This window comes from Xenopus tropicalis, chromosome 1 (genome assembly GCF_000004195.4).
Source record: "Xenopus tropicalis strain Nigerian chromosome 1, UCB_Xtro_10.0, whole genome shotgun sequence".
In the NCBI taxonomy this organism is placed as follows: Eukaryota; Metazoa; Chordata; class Amphibia; order Anura; family Pipidae; genus Xenopus; species Xenopus tropicalis.
The window spans coordinates 134,494,665-134,519,876 of NC_030677.2; the positions used below are offsets into that span (position 1 = coordinate 134,494,665).

The 25,212-nt window shown below is 36.1% G+C and overlaps 1 protein-coding gene across 3 annotated transcripts in view; it reads left to right on the forward strand.

Moving 5' to 3' along the window:
* ntrk2 (neurotrophic receptor tyrosine kinase 2) overlaps positions 1-25,212 on the forward strand; it is a 122,542-nt gene that overhangs the window by 79,968 nt on the left and 17,362 nt on the right. For all 3 annotated transcript variants that reach the window (XM_012965748.3, NM_001079185.1, XM_012965742.3), the window contains 4 exons: positions 7,062-7,250; positions 15,110-15,240; positions 16,578-16,750; positions 20,844-21,078. In XM_012965748.3, the coding sequence (XP_012821202.1) occupies positions 7,062-7,250; positions 15,110-15,240; positions 16,578-16,750; positions 20,844-21,078 (728 nt within the window). The remainder of the gene's footprint in view (positions 1-7,061; positions 7,251-15,109; positions 15,241-16,577; positions 16,751-20,843; positions 21,079-25,212) is intronic.

Genomic DNA, 25,212 nt, shown 5'->3' on the forward strand with positions numbered 1-25,212 from the left:
AAAGCTGGAGGTACCGCCATCTCAATGATAGTGCCAAGGTTACCCTGCATCAATAGATGCACTGCATGCAATTCATCCAAACAGACTGCTGGGGCAACAAAATGTTCAAGTGTATACTAGTTTGCGGAAATACATTTGTTCAGTTGAAGCACAGGATACATTTTACATATGGTAGTACAGGTATGGGATCCCTTATCCGGAAACCTGTTATCCATAAAGTTCCAAAATACGGAAAGGCCATTTCCCATAGACTCCAAGACAAGCAAATCATTTTAATTTTATAAAATGATTTCCTTTTTCTCTGTAATAATAAAACAGTACCTTGTACTTGATCCTAACTAAGATATAATTAATCCTTATTGGAGGCAAAACAAGCCTATTGGGTTATTCAATATTTAAATGATTGTTAGCAGACGTAAGTTATGGAGATCCAAATTACGGAAAGATCCCTTATCCAGAAAACCCCAGGTCCCGAGCATTCTGGATAACACGTCCCATACTTGTACTTTAAAAGAACTAGTAAATTAATTTCCATACATGTTATATACTATTTGCTTATATTTGCATACATTTTTAATAATTAGGCTTTTAACCAACACAAGAGATTTCAGTAAAGGCATGCCCTGCTTTCATCCTCTTCCATTACTTACTAAAGAAATGTTTTAGATTAATGAAATACATCCTAAATTCAAATTATCTGAATATATTAGTCTGTAAAAAACTATGATTTTTCTGTTTATGTGGTCATTAATAAATGATATTATAATAACAGGGCATTTCTTATAAAGCATTCAATGTTTTCTCACTCAGCTTGGCAATTATTTTCATAGTCTTAGTAACAGAATCATTTCTGTCTCTTCTTGCCCTGATTCAGCAGTTTGGAGTTTATAAAGTCAAGGTTAATGTGCATTTGCCAAAATCTTTCTTCCCAGTTTAGCAACTGAAAGAGGAGGCTAGTGGCGCCATCACGATATTGTTAACTTACTTGTACATTTTAATTAATTAACATCTAATATATGCTAAAAGTAAAATTGCTTACTTAACTATCCATATGCAGCCATAGGGTTTTGTCAGGGTTGTACCGTGGGGTCCATAGGTCATTTCAGGCAGATATTTTGTGGGAAAGAAGTGACCTTGTTGGCTCACACTTTATTTGATAGACAGCCACATTCCATAGGGTTGGTAAGTCCAGTCCAGCACTGCAAGCATCTTCATGCAATGGCACAATTGGTACATGAATTGACACCAGAAAAAACATGAACAAAGATTATGTATCATTTAGCAAAGCAGGCACTAGAATGATATATTGCATAAATGAGCCCTTATATGGTATAGCCTTTTTGATTTTTTGGATTTTTTGGATGAGAACTGCCAGTTAAATTGATAGAACATAATATTTTATTCTCACCCAAAATTATCTATCAGCCTTTGAGGACAAGAACATTCATTTAAATATGACTGAACAACATCACATCACATGTTTAAGCATAATGTAATTCATTTCAAGCACAGGAGATGACTAAACTAGACATTTATTAACAAAGTACTATAAAGGTTTGTTGCCAAAAAACATAGTTTTAATGCTAGCAACTAAAGATGGAGCACAGTTTAATTTCTCATCTGGCTCCCATGGTGCACATGGTATATTAAGCACCAGATACCATAACATGCAAAGGGAGACCTGTCCCTACCACCTCTTCAAGGCAGGTGTTATGTACAATGGTCCCTTACTCTGGACTGGGCTGTGCTTTGTACCTTGCTCCTTATAGACAAAGTAGGTGCAAACTGACACTGCTCGTAAGTGCAATAAGTTACAAGCATTTTAACAGTTGCAATTCTGCACTCGTTTTTGGTCTTGGCATAAGGGGTTAATTTTCATTATTTTCACGATTCAAATTTATTGTGCTAAAATTTAAAATTGTAATTAGTACTTCCAAAACTTGAATGTTCAATATTTATTAATTGCAAAAAAATTGTAAAACTTCAGCATCTAAAAGCTTGTGAGTTCCTGTACATTTCAATGGGACTTGTCCTAGGCGACTTTTTTTCAAATTAAGTTTTGTAGACCAATTGAAAATGATGAGTAAAAGACAAATTCGATGCATTCCAGGTTTTTTTGTGGTTTTATTCAGTTGCCCCAGCACTAAGAAAAAAGTAAGGTTAAACTCTGATTGTTTGGCACTGACATTATCTCTACATCAGTTTTATTATACAGGTATCGGACCCCTTATCCGGAAACCTGTTATCCAGAAAGCTCCGAATTACGGAATGCCCGTCTCCCATAGACTCCATTTTAATCAAATAATTCAGAATTTTAAAACTGATTTCCTTTTTCTATGTAGAAATAAAACAAAACCCTGTAATTGATTCTAACTAAGATATAATTAATCCTTATTGGATGCAAAACAATCCTATTGGGTTTAATTAATGTTTTATTGATTTTTTAGTAGACTTAAGGTATTGAGATCCAAATTACGGAAAGACCCCTTATCCGGAATACCCTTGGTCCCGAGCATTCTGGATAATGGGTCCTATACCTGTACCATTGTTATGCATGAATATTTTGGCATTTACATAGAAGTATCAATTAGGAGGGGCCATCATAATTCATACTTCCGAACAAAGATATGTATATGCACAGTGCCGTGTCTTTAAACTGAATGAACCCTTTGGAGAAAGCTAAAAATATGGCTAAGCAATTCTAAGTTTTACAGTAGGTATGCTATGTTACAACACCTATAAATCCAAATCAAGAGTGACCAGAGGCTGGATCTTGTGGCTGTGCTAACACTGGTAAAGAATATAAGAATATGATAACAAATTAAAATACATTCCAGGTGTAAAGTACAAAACAAAGTATGCACTGTTAGTAAGAATGGGAGAGCAGAAGGCGAAGGCACTTGAGACAGAAATGAGTTGAAGTCCATTGGGGTATATCAATGTAGAAAAGCATGCCACTGAGAATATTTGGCCTTGAGGCTATTTGAATAAATTTGCTGAGAATGAATTTATCTCCCACAGATGGAGATTTTGATACTCCAAGAAAAAGCAACCATCCCCTAAAAATCACTGCCTTTGTCATCTCTTCAAGTAATGATTAAATCCTTCTGCCTGATTTTACAAAAGACCCATTTCTTCTTATTTAAAAGAGCCCAGTCTCTTGAAAATGGATATATTTTCAATATAGGCTACTAGATACAGGAATGAAATGCGATACTGCCAGCAGATTAAAACAATAAATCATTTCTTATTCCCTTCTACATTTATTCACATTCCCAGGACAACTGTCTGTAACACATTGATCTCTGAGGAATAATGATATCTGCTCTTACACTTTAATATCTAATCTGATTCTTCCATCTGCCAATACTGATAGCCTATAAATTTATCACTTATCATCTAAAGCCATGTCAGCTGTGCAGCTACTGGTATAAACAGTTCCATCAGGAACTAACTGCCTTACTTTATGACTGCCATTAAATCTTTACCTGGATGGCTGTAATGGCTTTTGCTGACATAGTTATAAATGAGTCTTATAATCCTTACATAAGTTCAGTAGCTAAAATCAATCAATTCATTATATAAAAAAGAACAAGAAGCATTTTGTTGCTTTTTTAATTTTTCACTTTTTCCTAAAGTTTGGCTCACTTAAATATGTCAGCCCATAGTGATTCTACTGGAAGACAAGGTATCTGTGACTTTTCTAAATTCAGCTGCACCTTTAGACTGAGTATTTTAATGGACACTTTTCCCCTTCCCACAACATCGATACCTTCTACTCGATAACATTTTTTAGGTCTAAAAGGTCATAATGAATTGACCGAAGTACAAAAAAGATTGCTTTTCATAAAGGTCAAATAGGAGCACCAATGTTGTGAATAACTGGGCTTCAGTTACTGTTTTGGCAGCAGCCTTAGGCACCTAAACACACACACACCTGGGCACCTTAAAACACCATATACAAAACACATGACCCTAGTATTTGCTTTGCCTCAGTACCTATTGCACCTCTTACTTGTAACTGAGGTGTAAGGTGCAGCACTTTGGGGCAAAAGGTAACTCTGCATTTTCCACCTGTCATTGTCAGGTGTATGGCACTAGGTTTTGTGTACTGCATTCATGTGCTTTTTTATATATAAGCCTGTGAAACTGCATGCATTTGTAAGGCCTATAATATATGACCATACCCCTCCTATTGAGTGATCCTAAATAGAAAATTGTTATTTTAAAGGACACGTCAACCCAAAAAATAAATTTTTGCCTAATTAAACAAAAACATAATTCTAAGCAACTTTTCAATTTTAATTTATTGCAATTTTTTAAAATATATTTGAAAATAAAATTGCCATTGAAAGCAGCATTTGCTGGTTATGGTTATTTAAACAATGTTGCAAAGGTCAGTCTCCTCCTGCAAAGACAGGTTTGTTAATTAACTGGCTTGTGTTACATTGTTTCGAAGTCAGAGCTACCAGGACAGATAAACACTGCTTTAATATTTAATTATATATACAAATAAAGTAAAAATCATTATAAATTTGTAATGAATGTATATTGCAAAGTTGCTTAGAATTGTTTTCTTTTATTAGGCAAAATGTTATTTGGGGTCAACATGTCCTACATAATTACATACACATTTAAAAAATTCACATTGGTTCGAACAGGACCATGGATTCAGCCGAATCCGAATTTTTAAAATTATGCGACTTTTGGCTACATAATCACAGAAGATTAAATTTTTCGCCATGCGCTGCACGGGAGTTGGGTTTATGCCTTCCATGCCTTAGTTTGCACATTCAGTTTGGAATCTTTCACAAAGGATTTGGGGTTCGGCCAAATCCCAAAATAGGGGATTTGGTGTGTCCCTAGAATTTATAGATAAATACCTTGATACTGTCTATTTTCTCGGCATTCAGTAACATTTGCAAAGATGTACAGTAATATGCAGAATTTACTGTCAGAAAAGGTGTTTGTGCTGATTAACCTAACTCTACAAAGATGAGCAATAATGTTATCCAGATAGCCAGTATCATGTTAACATGTTTAAAAACAAAGTGCAATACTTCCAGAAGAAAATGGTGTGCCTACAATGCAGATTTTCCCCCTCAACCTATGTTAGAGGTGCAGTTGTAAAACAAATAAAAGATTTGCTACGTATTCAGAAACAGGAGTGCAATGCTTCGGGAAGCAAAGTCAATAATAGGTGTCAAAATGGCTTCTCAGATCATTGTGACAAGTAATTAGGTGACCCCATTTAATCAGGATAAAGCAAGTCTTAGGCACTCTTTACAGTATTAACCTGTGATTCATGTTCTGCCTAAATGATTCATGAGAGGGCAAGCCCCTGTTTCTTGTCAGCAGAAAGCTGATTTTTAAAAATTGCATTTCAGGAGATTGTTTTCACATTTGTGAGTCCCTTGTATTTTCCTCTACAACAAGTGTCAGCGGTATGTCTATGACCATAATGTGATTTAGTCAGTGCATTAAGGGAATGGAATTTAGGCAATTTCATGTAAAACAAGTCATTTGTCAAATATGAAACTATTTAACAGTGTGTGCCATGGAGGGCTACATTTATCAGTTTGCTGAAAGCTGATGTAGTTATGGCCGCTACTGAGCTGAGTGGTAGAGAGGAAATTGCAAAGCCAGCTGGTTACAGTGCAGCATCTGCCCATCATTCTCTTTATCTGCCAACGGTCTCTTTAGCTACATGGCAGAACAGCTGATTATCAAATATTGTGTAGGACATTTTGAGTTTATGGGTAGCTAATGCTTTGGTTGTTTTAGTCTTAACATTTACATATTTAAAAATATACACAGTACATGTATATGTTTATAATAAATAGCACCAATGAATTTCATGTAAAATATATACCCTCCATTGGTAATAATCAATGCAATGTCATATGTGATGTTATATCCTAATCACTGCCTAGTGCTTAATTGTGCTTAGGGTTGTAATATGTGTCACATGACTCACTGAAACTTGTGTATTATAATAAATAATGTACCCCCTATTGTAAAATATGAGGATATTAAACGTTACCTCAGAGTGTCATGACCTGTTTAAAAGTACTTGGCCTTTGGCTTTGTGCCTTTATATGGTCAAGGAACGCTTACAATAGAGGGTACATTATTCCATAAATCAGTGATGGTTAGTGAGTCTGTGAAGGTTCTTATTCATCCAAGTCATGGTATATCTGTACTAGTAAGTCAAATCAACTCAACTTCTTTTGTTTTTTTCTTTGCTAGTCATCCAACTGACTTTCTCAATTGAGAAGAAAAAAAAAAATTCTGAATTGAGAAAGCCAGTCAGATGATTAGCGAAACGTCTTCAAGAAAAACAAGCAAGTCCAGTTGATTTGACTTATTACTACAGAGATGCTTACTGGGGTATTTCTTAGGTGCTAATGCCCAGTGTAGTTTAGTCTTTCAGCAGTCCCTTGCATCAGAAATCTCACTCTGTGTCCCCTGAACTCATCAACTTGAGTTCCTAAACTGGCGGCTTTGTCAGTGCAGGGTAATAACTCCACTTTCCTCCTTATTGGAGCCTTGAACTGCTTGTTACCTTTTACTCGGGCATTTATTAATATATATATTTATATATATATGTATATATATATATATATATATATATATATATATATATGGATCGTGCCACACACTCTGGAACCGACCAGCAGCTTGCACCCATATATTTCATTATAACATGCGTACCTTGCCTAATGTATTACAAAATTTTCTTTAGTGCATGCTTTTTAAAAATATTGGGTAACATACGCTTTTTGAGGAAAGTAAACTCAATGAAGCAAGTAATGATTTATGCTGTAAACAAGAGTTCACGATGCAGTGCATCCAAATTGAATTTAATGTAACAATAATTTCGTCTTTTTTGAACATAGACGGCACATTATAGTGCAAGACCACAGGAAATAGTTCATAACAAGATAACCAAATAAACAGACATTTGACCAATTACTAGGATACAGGTGGTCAGCTACCATGCAAGGTATATCTGATTCGATATGCTAATATAAAATCTCTACTGTTTCTTGTTTTTTTAGGTCCATCCTCCGTGATAAGCAATGATGATGATTCAGCCAGTCCCCTCCATCATATTTCCAATGGCAGCAATACCCCATCTTCATCAGAAGGTGGTCCTGATACAGTAATCATTGGCATGACCAAAATCCCTGTCATTGAAAATCCACAGTACTTTGGAATTACAAACAGCCATCTTAAATCTGACACATGTGAGTATACCATTTTCATTTTCTTTTACAAAGATAAAATAGTTTTACAATTGATCTGTTTCCGTGATGTCAGTAGTGTAACTTTAGGGTCCTGGGCCCCCTGAAAAAAGACAAAAAGACACAAACATTCAGCCCCCTGCCCCCCCCCCCCCCCATAATCACGGATCACCAGGGATTTTGTATCTGATGTGTGTCACCTGTAAACCTACTCCTCCCCACGGTTCCCCTGTTACCCAGCCCCCGCCCCCATGGCCATGGGGTCTGCCCCCTCTATAGTTACACCACAGCATGATGAGGATCTTAACAAGATAAGTGTCTAGCCTTACTTTACCTTAGCCTTAAGGTAAAGTGATCCAAATTACTGGTTGTCCAGAGTAAGGCTGCAGCATCCCCTTAATCACTCCTGTAACCCACTCGGCCCCCTCCATCAGGAATTTGCTTTGGCTGTTGACTTGTGGGCATGCTCAGTTGCTCTAAGCTCAGATTATCTTCTGATTATGCATCAGAGGAGTAATGGCCCCTGGGTGAAAGCTGCTATTTGCTTTAGGAAAATGTGATGGTGCTGGCAAGCGGAGGTGATATATGCAGTACAAATAATGCCATTTGGGTGGGGGAGACGTGCCCAACTGATATACATTGTAGGCAAATGTAGGCTTTACATGTCCTTTAAGTCTTGTAAAAATTATTTAAACATTAAATAAACCCAAAAGGATTGTTTTTCAATATCGATTCATGCAGCTTAGTTACCTTCATGCACAAGGTACAGGTATGGGATCCCCTATCTGGAAACTGATTATCCAGAAAGTTTTACAGGAAACAGGAATTACAGGAAGGCCATCTCCCATTGAGTTCATTTTAAACCAATAATTCTATTTTTCAAAACTGATTTTCTCTTTCTTTGTAATAATAAAACTGTACTTGATCCTAAATAAGCTACATTTTGTAGAAAAACAATAAACAACAAAAAAAATAAAAATAAAAATGAGTTTGGCGTATGTCCAGGTTGTAAAATAGATTATAGAAAGTCATATTTGGTCTGTTTATAGTTAGGTAGGTGCATAAGGGTTAATTATCTGCTATAATAAATGTACAATTTTGCCTTTTTTGGAAGCTATTAATTTTAGTAATATTACCAAGCATTTTGAAATCCTCATGTTTCCCGTTACAGCAAAAGCTCATGATTAAAGGTATTCTAAATTGCTTTTCACCGAGACAATTTGCTCTTTTCAGTCTCGCCTTCACTGGATTTAATCCTGACAGCCATATGATTGAGTGTTCTGGTTTGGATTCTGAATGGGGATTCTAACCACAATTCTACTGAGAAACATTTCTGGCCACAATTAAGGGAGCTGCAGGTCAGAGACCCAGTGTACTGAGTGCACTTCTTTAGATTTCAGGCTGAAACCATTGCAGTGTGTTTAAAATCATGATTATTGTCTAGAGACCATAAAAGTAGAAATAGGAGGTCCTCTTGAACTTTTGACAGATCGCAATTGCGGTGAAGACTATAAAATAGATGTGGGCCATGAAGACAGGTGCAATAAAATGATGAACAAAGGCAACATACCACAACTCAGGAACTAGTTGGTCAATAACCATTTACTTCAACTAAAATATGAACCATTTACAGATGTGGCAGTATTTCATGTGCTTTATTTCACTAAATGGCATGCAGGGGGCCACAGCTGAGTGCTATTTAGCTGAGGACTTTGTAGTGCATGATTCCAAAAGTTACCCAATTCACAACAAGCAATTGATAGCACAAAATTCTAAGGGCATACCATGTTTTTTGCAGTATTTCCCATAGTGATTATTTTAAAATAACCTCCTCTTCCAAATTATAGATGGAAAGTAGTTCCATAGTTCATTTTTACTGGTCACATATTAATAAAGCCATTCATTTAAAGCTATATAAAATTAGTTGAATTCAACTGTAAAAAATTATTAGTTGAGATTTGTGACATTAATTTTGATTTAATAATTACTTTCTTGTAACATTTTTATTCATATAAAGACTGAAGATTTCTATGGTAAATGGGAATCTGCTTTGATACCATTGGAACCAACCTGAAACCATATTAAAGCCTTACTATAAAGTAATCATCTTTATATTTTCCATTTGCACAGTAATGACAAAATGAATATATAAGTAAGAAGTACCTATTATTTCTATCATTTATTAGATTTTAGGTCTTTTAAACAGCTATAGCCGATCATAACTAACTGATGAAAGATTGCAGAAAGTATGTACAGGCTAATTATACAGATGTATAAAGAAGCTAAAATAAGATGTATCATAAACTAACCAGTCAAAACTATTGTAATTGAGATGCAAATTAAAATATTTGTATGTACAATCATAGATTTTGACTAGTGATGAACTAAATTTTTCACCAGGAATGGATTCACATTTCACCATTGGTGGATTTTTCCGTGAAATGGGCGCAAAAATTAGCTGCCGAAAAAATGACCCGATTGAGGAAAAAGTTGAATTGAAAAGGTTGCGGTTACGTCAAAAAACTTGCAGTCACATCAAAAGAAAGTAGCAGTCGCGTCAAAAAAGTTGCATGTGAGGAAAAATCACAATGGCCAGCAGGAAAACAGCAGCTGGAACTAAAAGTCAGTTCATTGGTATCTACACATAGCAACCACCACTGGCTGTAGGGAAACAGCTACTGGGACTGCAAATAATTCATCATAGGCTACAACTAGACTAATATTGTAGCCAAAGCAGCCACATTTAGCTGCAGTCATGAAAGGCTACAGTATTCTCCCCAAGATTAACACTTATCTCAAGTCACTGGATAATCATTATTATCCTATATTTTTAGCCCAGAACTTTACAGACAACATTTAATCATTTTCATCAATCATGACCCCTGTGGACCTTATAGTCTAATATTTATATAATAGCCACATGAGGTCAGTTTTATAGGACAAAACTAACAAAGACAGGGGGACATACTGTACAAACTCCACATACCCCCATATGTAATAAAAGGCAAAAAGTTTGCCCAGGTGCAATGAATCATAGCAACCAGTAAGATGCTTGCTTTTAAACAAGCAGTAAATGCTACCTGCTTTTTAGTTCCCATAGGTGATTTGACCTGTGGCAAATGCCCCTTTTATTACATAACCATAATAGTGCTTTAAACTGAATGAAACCCCAGAAAATCCATGGAAACCATTTCACCACTGTGCTCTTCTAAACAAAGGTCTGAGAAGCCCACGATGGTCATAGTCGTGGTCATAGTAATTACTTATTGCCGTTGTTATCAAACCATGTCCAGACTACTGTGCCCCTCCTATACACAGTTCGCTAACTCCTCATCTCTCAAATCCTAATCTGTGCCAGGGCCCTTTAATCCCAAAGTTTCATTATATGGGTGTTATGCCTCCTTTAAAAAAAAACAAAAAAACAGGTCATCTAATTGGAAGTTTCTCCAAATGACTTGACTGGCGCTACTGAGTTTCAAGGCTTTTCTTGGAGCTTGTCTTAAAGGGTCTGCTGAGGGTTCACTGCCAAGAGTACAGTTGCTATGCAGATGAACAAAGATTCTCAATGGCAGATTCAATAAAATAGCACAGGAATGTATAAACTGTGTCTTTGCACAGACCAAGATGAATATTTTTGTGTTTGAACAGTTCTGTGATGATTTAAATTTATTTATGTTCATCATATTTGAAAAATATTTACTGTATAGTTTAAACCAAGAAAAACTATAAAAAAAAATTAGTGATCTAAACTTCTAAAAAAATGTGTTGACTCGAAATTCATAAATATTTAGGGTTAGTGATAAAGCAGTGTTTGTAGTGGAAATACCACTTCTACAGGAATCTCAATTGTAGGATTTTATTACATCTTATACTCTATGTTGATAGCTTCACAGTTCCTTTCTACAGTAAAGTAAGTAACTGAGGTTAGTGTGATTTACTGTGACATCTATTATGCTTTTATAGAACATAATATGTATGTTCGCCCCACTTGCCATAAAATTAATTGTTATCAATTAGTCAACTGTGCCAACTTCCAAGCTTCTATTCTCATAAGTGAGAATCTGTCAGCTGTGTTTGATCAAGATGTACTCTAAAAGGGATTTAGGAGTTATATTAATTGAAATAATTGGTCTGGCACTGAAAAAGGCCAAAGTAGTGGCTCTTAAAGGGAGCTGAAGTAATTATAGTTGCTATAGTATGAAAATGATTACCTTTACATACTTTATATAATGTTTTGATATCATAATAGAGCATGGGATATGTGATTTTATTTACTGCTGTGTAGATAAATGTATATCACATCTAAGGCTAATGACACACGGGTCGATTTCAGCACCAGAATCAGCTCTGTGTGTGAAAGGCTGATCCCATATCTGTTAATACATACAACAAGGGGCAAAAGGGAGCGAATCGTCTTTTCTCCATTGTTTTATATATATATATATATATATATACCAGTTTCTAAAACTGACAGCTTAAGCAAATTTGTTTTTTTAAAAATTTTTTTTAATTTGGGCCTCTCTTTTTATGTGGCACTTTGGCGGCCTGACATGTTTTGTGCACATTGTGCACTTACTTAATCATGCCTATGCTTAAGTGCGCATGCGTACGAAACGTGTCAGATGTATTGTTTTAGACAAATAAATACAATTATGTTTTAACTGACATCAGCTAATGGTTCCGGCGTGTGATTGAAGCTATCTATTTTCATACAGAGCACACTAACACTAACTATGGGAAGAAGCAGAAGTGTAGGTGCACTAAGGAGCTCAATATTAGGGTTCTAGCACTTCTGCCCCTGCCCAAATTAAGTGAGTCCTTTAATGTTTAAAATTAAAATATCGGCCCAAAAGTCTTGCAACAACTGCTTGTCATGTTTAAAAACTGAATTATAGCTGGGCACAAACTTAGACAACAACACTAACACAGGGCACAAAATAATCAAAAACGTCCAAAACTCTTGTTTGTGTATTTAATATCATTGGATGCAAAACACCCTGTTTTTTACCCACATTGTTTATTTTTACCAACATTCCAGTTCAGGCTTGGGTGCCTGAGATAACTAGAGATCACAGAGACTCTTAGCAGACGTTTTGAGATGAATAATGCAATGTATAGCATAGATGTTAACCTACAGCTCTCCTTGATTTGAACTCCTGACTCATTATTCACCACAAATCATCATGTAGCTCCCAGCATATTTTGCTTCTATTTGCTCTTCCTTTGCTCTTTGTAGCTGTGCCCAGTGTGGTTTGTCTGGAGACTATTTATACTATCTTTCTTTTGGCAGTTTGATCCAAACTGGACCACAAAAAATAACCTGCCAAAGCCCATTTTACCTAAGTAAAAAAGTTCAGCTAAGGACCTGGTGGGTAAAGATGAAGCCAGCCATTTAACACATGTTTACCAGATGACCCCCATAAAGGTATAAAAAGAAAGAACAAAAGAAGGGATGTCACCAATAAGGGGATGAACTGTTTATCCTTTACAGTCTGTGAACTGGATGGACTTTGACATCTCTCTTTCAAAATACAGAATGTTTTAGAGGCCACTATGATATGTGTGCTCAAGGGGTAAAGACCACTTTTTTTAGAATATAGATGTCAGCAATGTCACCATCTTGTTAAATATATTAGTAGTTCACAGACGCTGGAGGAAACAACGTGTTCTTCTACAAATCTTAATGTTTTGACTCCAAAACTCTGAGCTTTAGGCCTCAATATACTGTTAGTCCACATGGTCTTCACATTGGTTCAATCACAAGGCCACAAATAGATGCTGGAACTTGAACAACATTGAGTGCCCTGGGTCTGGCTTTCATTCCTTGTCTTCTTTCACAAATCTGAATGAATATGGTTCAAAGTGCTCTGTAACACAAAAAAAATAGTATTGAAGATTATTAGCTTATACATTTCAATAAAAGGTTAAATTACGTCTATAGCTATTTTTTCTTTTTATAATCTTATAAAAATGATTCACTAGTTCTAATATTCGTGCACATTTGCCAGAGTCTGAGCCCCATGGTAAGTGAGCCAAATAAGCAGTTCTGTAGAAATCTATGTTTCAAAACATGATAAACAATTCTGCTTGATTAGAACTTTAGATGAGCCTGGTATTGAAACAATTTGCTGTGATTGATGAGAACGTTTATTAAATGTCTTTGGACTTCTTTTTAATAACATTAAACAATGATCCTTAATATACATTTAGTGTAATTCATCATCTTACTTCTAAATCTGGCTCTCTGTAAACAGAGCGGCATCTACAACTTTCCACTGCACTTCGTTTATTTTTAAATCAATCTGGATGCGATGAAGAGTGAAAGTCAGTGCTTGCTTTATAAAAAGAATGGGTACAAATTCTTGGCTGCATTAACTTGGCATATCAGTCTAATATTACTAGCAAACTATTATTAACTATTAGATACTGTATTAGATAAATAGCAATAGATAAAGAAAACTCCCTGCATCCTCAGCCAAACACTGTCAGATTTGTAGTTTACCAAAGGCATGAAAATTATATACTGGCTGTTCCTAGTCTTTGTTTTCAACAACTGTAAACAATTGTAAACTGTTCTCACTTCTGACTTTTAGAATCACTTTGATGGCTTGTCAGATTCAATGTTAAATAAACTTAATCTGAAAATAACACAAGGATATTTAAGTGACCTACTTTTTCCCTCCATTAAATGACAAGCATATCCTGTGCCCTTGTAGATTTCACCCATTAGTGGTTTGCACTCTCGCTACTCATTGACAGCAATACTCTATGATTATGTTTTTCTGTTAGCCCTGCTCTCCAGCTAAGAAATGACTACCTGCATAGCACCAGCAGCTCAAAGCCAATACACAGGGTCCTCTATTTCTACTTCTTTCAGTATTTATTTTTTAAATAATAAGACACTAGGGTTCACTTTTTGTGTATAATACAGTATGTACAGATTTTAAACAGATGTTTTCATTTAAGCACTTGGCTGGCATTTTCTATTCAAGTGAAGAACAAAATAGATTTGAAGTATTTAAATGGACCAGAGCAAAGTCTTTAACCCATGAACCCTGTGTCATAACATTGGCATAAACAGATCATATGTGATCAAGATCTGATTGATTCTAAATGGATTTTCATTAAGTTGGGCCCATGTATGGGCTGCTCAGGACCTAAATGTGCCTAAAATGCCACCTGACAAGGAATCTTAACAAGTTGAAATACATTGTAAAGCCAAGTTAATGTAATAAATAAAGACTGTTTTTTTTACAGATGGGGCTAATTTACTTACATAGGTAAACAATTGCACTAGTGCAGTTATACATAACAAGTCACCATATTAGACAATTTTCTTTCATTTTCTAACTAGCTGTAAGGTAGCCAAACAAAGCAAAAAAATGTTGATTGGATTTTACAATTATTTATACAATAAAGATAGATCCAACTTGCAGATATGAAGGAGAAGTAACACCCTATGTAGTGAGTCATTCTTTCTCCTAAGGGCATGTGTATATGCCATGTGTTTCAGCTAGATTTGAAGTTGAAACTCCCTCCCTCCACCTGCCAACCTCACAGCTATTATGGAATTCAAAGCAAAGTTTAAAAGAAATCAAAGTTTAAAAGAAATCAACATTTTGATGAAAGCTTTCCCTCTGATCACAATATGAAGCTCAAACTATATAACTTAGTTTGATCATTAGTTTACTTGTATTCCATGGATACGGATATGGAACTAGAAAACTTAATGGTCCACTCTATAGGGTTTTTTTTGTTTTCTCTAATCATGTTATTAAAGGTATATCTCAGTCTGGAAATCATTTTCTCTTACAATAGTTTCCTGTTTCTATATAATGACATTCACTTGTAATTTTTCACAGTTGTCCAGCACATAAAGAGACACAACATAGTCCTGAAGAGAGAGCTGGGAGAAGGAGCCTTTGGCAAAGTTTTTCTAGCAGAGTGTTACAACCTCTACCCTGAGCAAGATAAAATACTGGTTGCAGTAAAGGTAAATCTCCGCAATACAGGAGGGTTGTAGAAATGAAAGATTTCCCTATTGTATAAGTAGAATTTAAGGAACGTTTTTTGCACCCAAACATAAGTCAACATTGTGAACATAATTTGTTCATAAATCAAATTTGTACTTATATCACATTTGATAGCTAAAACATGAATGCATAGTATTGTGATTTTAACTTTGCTTCCTTTGTGTGCCTCTTTATTACATATTCTGCATTTTAAAGCTCATGGGGCAACCATGTCTAATTTTGCTCTATTGCATTTAGAACAAAACAACATTTTGGCAGCTGCAATTTTCACACCTGCCCCATTACTGTCTACAATGGGACAGAGAGACATTTGAAAGGCTAAACCTATGCTCAGAGTATGTTCTGAGGCAGTCTGGAAAAGGCCCAGTCATCGACTTTAGAGAATATATAGAGAGCTCTAATGAGGAAAGGAAGCTTAGCCATGAGTAAAATCATACATATATAAGCCCCAGATTGAAATAAAATGATTCAGTGAGGATTATGCTACCAATTTGAATTAGGGATTATTCATGTATATGTAAATAAAGAAGTGCATTTATGTGTTTATTGCCTTAGGGTCCATATGGAACACATCTAATATATGTGTGAGTTGCACTGCACTAGATCCAAGACACATTAATGATTTTACTTTTTTTTTTGTCCCACAGCAACTTTTGACTTCTTTCAAAATATACTGCATTTCTAACATTACATCACATCCCTTCATTTATCAGAAACTATCGGTCAAAGTAATGATAAACATAAATATACTTATATAATACAATTCTTATTCATTTTAATTTCACTTAAAAATCAGGTTTCTGCTATGTGTTTGTATTGCCTCTGATCTTCCATTAAAAACAGATTTCTATATAGGTTAATAGTTATCTTGGAGATGGCATGCACATAAAATAAAATATCACATTATTCATCGTTTTAATTGAAAGCCGCATAGGAGGAAAATGAGCTGAAGGGGAGGTATCATGTTATTTTCTACATGCAATTATCCCCACAGCCTTTATTCTCCCCATATTTCAGCCTTTCTGGCTCTTTTACTTGCAGTCTTCTGGTTGCCAAGCAACACTAGCAGCTTCTAGGGCCTACTTAATAACAAGAAATCACATTTGTTTTTGAAGAGACGGATGGATGGATAGATAGATAGATAAACAGATTTATTTGGATTAGTGAGTTACAGTATTTCATTACTATATACATTTTTATGTAACACTATATTAACAGAACATTTTAGAGGTTAATATTCACTTTAAAGACCTTGCTGGGCATTGTAAAAGAATGTACCCATATTTCTTTTGTGCAGACATTAAAAGATGCCAGTGACAATGCCCGAAAAGACTTTCATCGGGAAGCAGAGCTGCTCACAAATTTGCAACATGAGCATATTGTGAAGTTTTATGGTGTTTGTGTGGAAGGTGACCCGCTCATCATGGTCTTTGAATATATGAAGCATGGCGATCTTAACAAATTCCTTAGGTAAGCTGTTTATTACTCTTTATTAATATAGCTCTGACAGATTATGCTGTGCTTGACGGAGATTTTTCATGACTTACATTATTTCCTTCCCCTGAGGGGTTTCTACTGGTAAAACTACAAGTTCAACCTCATGGGTATTGCTCCCTCCATCAGCTACTACCAACAATTATTTAATACATTATAATCATATAGGCCCTTTTCTATTAATCAGACCTCTAGAGGATTACCTTGAATTGCATTGCAAATCAGCTATCCAGTACATAACAATGTCTGTACATGTATCATAAGGGTACCTCATTATACATGTACAGACATTGTTATATATGTAAAATTCTTCCAGTTGTTAAGATCTTGTGTGTGTGACATGGGTACAGTATGGTGTAATGTATCTTGTTAGTTTTAAATCAGCTCTGGCAGTGTTGAAACTTGGCTAGCTATTGGTGCACAATATGGTGTACAATAATCTTTGTATATTGAGATCTTGATAAATCATTATCAATAAAAAGTTGGTGGGGGGCCGAGTCCACATTAGTAAAGATTCTGGTTATGTATAAAGAAAGGTTCACCACATAGAGGCCAAGCTGTCCAACATCACTCTTTTTGTACCTCATCTAAGCACAAATCTGGGTAGAATCAATTTACTAAAGTAGATGTCTTGGATACAGGCAGAATGAACCTGCAATATTCATACTACATGTTTCAGGCTTCACACTTGATAACGGGCTTGTGAAACCCGTAGTGTGAATAAACACAAGCATATTGCAGTACACTCCTGCCTGTGTTCAAGACTCCTACTTTGGAAGATTCTGGTTAATGCTGGAGGAGAGTGCAATGTATAATTTTAGATGTGTGGATCCTTCATAGACTGCAGTAACAACAGCACCCTTATGGGATTATGCAATAAAATATATAGTACCTTATAATAACCAATCAGTTTTTTCTGAATAGGTTATTCTTAACTAAAGCGTGGTCCTATTCATTAACTAATTTTTATCTGTGAATCTGAAAATCACAGCTTAAAAGTCAGTTTAGTCATTTCCTGGACTTCTCTCTAAAGAACTTTGTAACCAACTAGAATCAGCAGTTAAACATAGCTTTGCTCGTGCTATCTATAGTACAATGTAAGATGTGCTAAATTAGATTACATACTATTGGTACAGGGTAAATACCAGTAAATCATTGCTATTTTCTATATCTGTTCAGCGTGCATGCTGGATTAAGCACAGCAGAATGCTTCTTTGTAAAAAAAAAAAGAAAAAAAATAGCAGTAAAAAGCTTTGTCTTATTTAACTTATTTAGATAATACCAAAATATGAATTAGTTAAATTTGCTAAGGATCCCATGGAAGCCTAATAGAATGATGAAGGTTGAAATTTTATAAATTTAAAACACAGATTTTAATAAAGCCTCATAAATACAATATATTTATATGGTATTTTGGGAACATATAAAGTAACAATCATAAATATATGTAAAGCACCCCCTAGAAATTAAATGTGAAAATTGTGTGAGCTCCTTATTAGTCTATTCATACTCCTTTGTACACTGGCCTAGGAAATAACAGTAAGGGCTGCTTTTTCTTAGCTGGGTATCAAAAATGTCAAATTAAAAATAACAGTTTGAGTTTCTGTGTGGTGCTTTGAAATAAAAAAAAATATCAAAGACAACAAAATGGCAGTCTAGAATTCATTATTCATGGGTCTTTAACAATTTCCAATGCATCACATATGACAACATGAAGATTATCTGCTATTATAAGGTTGCATTTTGCTGTACAATCTGTCAGTTTTTTATACAACTGTGCTGTATCCATATGCCAGTTGCTGATCCCCACCCCTATGTTGTTCAATGACAAGACTGTTGCTGATTCCTGAAGTACTAATAGTCCTCAAGCCCTTAACAATGCGTTAGACCTTGGGAGCAGTATACAGCTGTTCAACTCTTTAAAATATTCTCAGAAATACAATTTATCTGCCACCTGTTTATCTGTTGAAAGCAGGAGGCAAGGCCTTCAGTCCACTTCTTTAAAGGAGAACTACACCCCCAAGCTATAAAAGCTGCCTTAACTGGCCTGCCTCGACCCCCCCTCACCTCTCCCTTATCGCATACTCTGTAACTTAAAAAACTGCCCCTGTCGCAAACCCCAACCTAAAAATGCAGAGCAGCGCAGCTGCCTACCTGGGCTCCATCTTCTGATCAATCGTAGAATCTTCAGGTCTCACCGCCGACACAAACCCTTCTTGAGCATGCACGATTGAAGCTGATTTCCTGATTGCCCCAAGTTACAGAGTATGCGATAAGGGAGAGATGAGGGGGGTCAAGACAGGCCAGTTAAGGGGGCCTTTATAGCTGGGGGGGGTTTGTAGTTCTCCTTTAAGACACATATTCTGGAACCTGGCCCTAGACCTTCCCAGCATAGCATGCTTTATGAATAACATTAAAACAGGACAAGTGGCTCAGTGAAATTATTGGTAATTAATACTGAGACTTCCACTCATGTTACTGATTGATCTATGTGCCCTGACTAAAAGAAATACAGACTGTTCATAAGGCCCTAGTACAGGTTTCAGGATGGTTAATGTGTCTGCTAGACTGTACAGGCGGCTTTAGTACAGGTATAGGTCTATTATACAAATTTAACAGGGCCTGGCATTTATAGATAAGGGATCTTTCCGTTATTTGGATGACCAGACCTTAAGTCTGGCTAAAAATCATTTAAACCTGAAATAAACATATCACTGGATTGTTTTGCCTCCAGTAAAGATTAAGTACATCTTTGTTGGGATCAAGTACACTGTACTGATTTATTACAGAAAAAGAAATCATCATGGACTCTATGACAGATGGTCTTCATGTAATTTGGAGCTTTCTTGATAACAGGTTTCTGGATTATGGATCCTATACCAGTATTACTTACTAGGGCAATATGACATAAATCTTAATGGGATGATGAGGAGAATTATATCTTTAAGCAATGCTGTTTAGATGGCTGGATTTGATTTCTCCAAAATATATAAATGACTCAGACAGGTGATCAGTATAGGGCAGGATTTTTTGTTGTTGCAGTTACAGCTGTCTTAAAAGAAAGATGGCCCCCTGTCCTGTTGCACATATTTATTATTATATTAATATTTGCTGTATTTGGCAGAAAGAACATTTTAAACATACTTTTAACTTTTACTATGCAAAAATAAAAATGCTATGTTGGTTACAGTGCTTTATTTATGTGGACAAATATATGTTAACGTGTTTATAATCAAGACTGGGAGGTAATCACTCATTTCTAAGCAACTTACACTTCTCAGGAATATATTCTGAAACAGTAAAGATGACTTTATAATAACCCTGGTGGCACACCATCCCTTACCCTGCAGTGCCCCTACAGGCCGTTAAGGCAAAATGTGCTGAAGACATTGCCATTGCTATGCTAAAGAGGAAAATGTGTGGGTTTAGTGCAGCCCAGCTTCAAGTTGCTAAAATCAGAGCACATGCTGCAGATCATATGTAATGTCAGTACAGAGTTCATCCTAGGGAGAATATTTGGGGGGAGTTCACAAACCGGAATAAAAATTGTTGTGGCTTACTTACAGCTGTACGCTGTGGGAGACATGGCTTTTGTGACTCCACATGAAAAGTGCAGGAGGAAAAAAAATCTGGATAGCTCACTGGAAAGTAAAATGAGAGTTCCAGTTATCAAGGAATAATCTCCTGTGGAATACAGTTATGGCATAAACAGCAGTCTATATCAGAGAAGAATATTAAACAATGAGGCTCTTTGAAAATAAATGTCATGTTTTTAAGACACATCTAAATCATATAATTCCTCTATCCGTAATGCTTTTCTTATGTGTGTGTATTGGTTTGAGGGTGCATTCATTTTGCAAAAAACTAAGCTCGTCTGGCACTAGAATTACTTTGCTATACCTTAGTCCTATACATTTACAGTCACATAGGGTTTACAGTCACACAGGACTATATGAATGCAGCTCCTGAGTTGCACCACTTCACACCCAGACCTGCCTATTTAAAGAGCCCATGGCACATTTTTACTATTGACTACATTTGCAATAAGGTTTTCCTGCATTGTGCACAGGGCCCATGGACCAGATGCAGTCCTCATGGCAGAAGGGAACCGTCCTGCTGAACTAACTCAGTCCCAGATGCTTCATATAGCACAACAGATTGCTGCAGGAATGGTGTACCTGGCTTCGCAGCACTTTGTACATCGAGATCTTGCAACGCGGAACTGTCTAGTTGGAGAAAACCTCTTGGTGAAGATTGGAGATTTTGGCATGTCAAGAGATGTGTACAGTACCGATTACTACAGGGTAAGTAAACTGCTATTATCGTGCAATTTGTTTACATGTAGCAAAGTTATTGCAGTTTGGGAGGTCTTGATATATGAAAAAAGGGAACATACTGTATATACTAGACAATAATATTCTATATAATTTTTTCTTTTTATTTTTTTTTTATAATTAAAATATGGCCCTGAGCAGAAAGGCAAATACAATAGAAGTGACAGACATAAGCCCTGGCAAAGCAGCACTATGACCAAAGCCCTAACCTAGGGTCAGTGTAGTTTGTAATAGTTAGTACAATACACTGGAACTTAGTGTTTCATAGTTTTCGACAAGTATAGCCAAAGCAAGATTCTTTGAGGATAACGTAATACAAGGCACCAGTTCTTGTAACCCCTAGTAACCAATTAGATGTTTGCTTTCAAACTGGTGACAGGTAAATCTATCAGATGAAAGGTTGCTTTGTGTACAAACTTTGTGACATATAGTTTATTTAGCTTGTTCTCCCAACCTTGGATATTAACACTGTAGTTTCCCAAAGCTACTGCAGTTTTGCAGTAATTCTCTGTTGAACAATGGATGCTGGTATTTCTTCACTGGCTATTTATTTCATGCTAAGGTCAGTTGTACTCATGAAGTTGAATGGCTTTGTGGATATTTTTCCAGTTATGGGTCCTGAGGTTTTCCTGAGCAAGATAATCATTCAGTCACTTAACACTAGAGCATTGCTGTCCAACTTAATACAAGTAGTTGGCCAATTATATCTTAAATACAGCATGTTGGAGGGGCAGATTCACAGGTAAAATGATAATGCCATATAGTGATCTATCTGGGGATTATAAAAATCCTTTAGAGAGCTGCATCTGGCCCACCTGCATCCAGTGGGACAGCCCTGCTTTAGAGCAGTTCTGTATATTAAGAAAGACTTGTACCAATGCTTAATATGTATGTCATATTGTGGAGCTTTGCAAAAGCATCTGGCATAATTGTTGTATCCAGTGCTGGACTTGGGGAGGGATGCACAGGAATGCCATCCCTTTATTTCTTTTTTGGGGGGGGGGTGTAAGAGAACTTTTTTGTAATACCAGAACTTTCTGTTGCCCATCTCCACTTCGGCATGTAAATAAAATAGTGAGGTTAAAGAAGTGCAAGGAAAAAGAGCACATAGAAGATAAAGGGGAGAAAAGTTTGCTGTGAGATAAGTAGAGAAGAGAGAGAGAAGTGTTATACAGATGAACAGTGTGATATCAGTGAGGATTATAGAGAACAGAAGAAAATGGGGGAAACAAAAAGATAAAATAAAGGTAGAGATAGATAGCAGAGGAATGGTGAGAGGATGATATATCTTAAATAATGTGGAGTTATATATAATATGCTGGGGTTGTGCTGTGTTATAACACACAATACTCAGACAGGGTGCTGTATTTGCAGACGCTGAAAAGTCATATTCACTATTTTTATATTGGGCATTAAACTGTTCCGTAGATAGAAACCAGGGAGTGCTTCTGGGTGGGGCTTATTATAATAGCGGGTGAGGCTTAATAATTGTGTGAGGGGCTTATTTTTGGCACACTACACTATATGCAGTGCATGTAGCATCCCCCCACTTTTTAACCTCCACTGCCTTTTCTGACATATTACCCATGTTGTATGCATTGTAGCTATGCAAATAAATGAATTCACTCTGGCGCCATTAAATAGTGGATAAAATAAGTGTATTGTATCTGTGTGTGAGTCTAAAAATCTTACATCATTGGCATTTAGTATTGAGGCACTACATGTGCAATGTTACCTTTTTAGCAGTTTATTACATTTTAAGCAGTGGAATATGACAACACAATATATGCCACCAAATAGTGGTCTCACTTTCCAGAACTAGAAGTTTCTTTCCTCAGACTGCTTCGGAGTGCAATTTAAAAGATCAGCACATCACACAGCAAACAAGAGTCTGATAACCCATAGAATATATAGAAGGCAAAGCCGGAAACTGCTTTATGCACATAATATGCCTCCAATTGCTGTGAATTCAGTTATAATTGAGCAGCAGGCACAACGGAGCTGAAAACAAGTTGTCCCTCAATTTGTATAATTACCGCCATGTGTTAGATTGGTACTTGGCACAATGAAGTACCCAAGCCTTGCCTGGCAGTAAAGGCGGGAACAGAACAGAAGCACAAATGAGCTACATGTGTGGGGGTGCTTGACACTGAATAATACATGGAAAATGTATAGCTCTTGGTTTAAGGGCAGAGCTGCTCTGAAATACAGTGTTTTATATGAAAGTGTCTGTGTTAACCAAAGAATGACATTTAGGGCTGGTTGCAAATGTAACTGCCCGTTAAAAAGCTTCCTACTGAGGCATTTAAAATGGTGCCACCTCCACTCCACCACAGCCGTGATAATTACATGTTCACAATAAAAGCAGCATTTCTGGAGAGATCATTTGCATGCGGAGCAGCAGGAAACAGTGACTGAAAATCACTGCAGCATTTCACTTCTGCCTTCTGTAATGACAAGCTCACAGGAGCAATCTGTTATATAATTACTACAAACACATCTGTACATAGTCACTCTTTTGTGCAGTACATTAAAATAGAGTAAGCATGGATGTATATGTGATATATATAGTTAAACTATAACTCAGCGTTCAGGTCATTACTTAATTTTTGGTGTGTGCCCCCTTTCTATCTATCTATCTATCTATCTATCTATCTATCTATCTATCTATCATCTATCGATATGTAAGTACAGGTATTGGACCTATTATCCACCAGAATGCTCGGAGTCCAGGGTTTTCCAGATAAGGGATCTTTCTGTAATTTAGATGATTGGGCCAGATTCAATTTAGTGAGAAAAAGTTATCTCGTGGTTTATCACGTAAAAATGAATGGACGAGAAAACACTTTTCTCTAAATCAGTTCCAGTTTTTTCCATAGAATTGAATAGAGTTTTCACATGATAAACTTTGAGATAGGTTTTTCTGAACTGAATTGCATCTCAGATTGAATCTTGTCCATGAGTTTTTATGTGACAAACCTTTTTCTAACTGAATTGAATGTGACCCATTATTTGTTCAATTACATCCCATGGTGCACTGATACTTGTAGATAAAGCATAGTAGAGGTAAAGGACCTGTTATACAGAATGCTTGGGACCCAGGGCTTTCCGGATAAGGGATCTTTCCGTAATTTGGATCTCCATACCTTAAGTCTACTAAAAAATAATTTGAACATCATTTAGACCCAAAATAATTGGTTAGCCTCCAATAGGGATTAATTATATCTTAGTTGGGATCAATTACAAGGTACTGTTCTATTATTACAGAGAAAAAGGAAATCATCTTTAAAAATTAGAATTATTTTCTGATAGTGGAGTCTATAGGAGATGGCCTTTCCGTAATTCAGAACTTTCTGGATACTGGGGTTCCAGATAACGGATCCAATAACTTTAATAGCCATATTGGAATGATTTCTGCTTATGGGAAAGACCATCAGCCAGATATACAAATGGCCAGTAAATGGTTTCTGTATATGGGCAGGGATCTGCAAACCTGTCTGCTCATCCATATTTTTATGCCTTAAAATCAGGGAAAGGATAATTAATATACACTGGGCTCATTTAATGAAATGGGAAATTTGAAAACTACAAAATACTACTAAAATACCTAATACCCCGAGGTGCCCTACTTGCTGCAACACAAGACCATCATTCTAAGAATGCAAACTAGGGAATAGAAATACAATGCAGCGAAGATTAACATACTTGACATCTCTCTATATAACATATTTTCTGTACCAGTGAGACCTGGTGCAAAGTGCATGCAGAGGTTGCAACTGCCAATTATATACACACAAATGCTTTCTGTATGGACCCTAAGGGGGTGCAATTTTGTACAGGTATGGGACCTGTTATTCAGAATATTCAGGTTTTCCGGATAAGAGGGTCTTTCCATAATTTGGATCTTCATACTTTAAGTCTACTTAAAAATCATTTAAACATTAAATAGAATTGTTTTGCCTCCAATAAGTATTAATTGTATCTTAGTTAAATTAAAAAAAAAAAGAAAAACCACAGTATATTTTCCCTTGGCAGCAAAACTTTGGAAAATTATTTGCACACAGAAAAACAACTTGAAATTCGCAGTCTATTATATAAATGGGT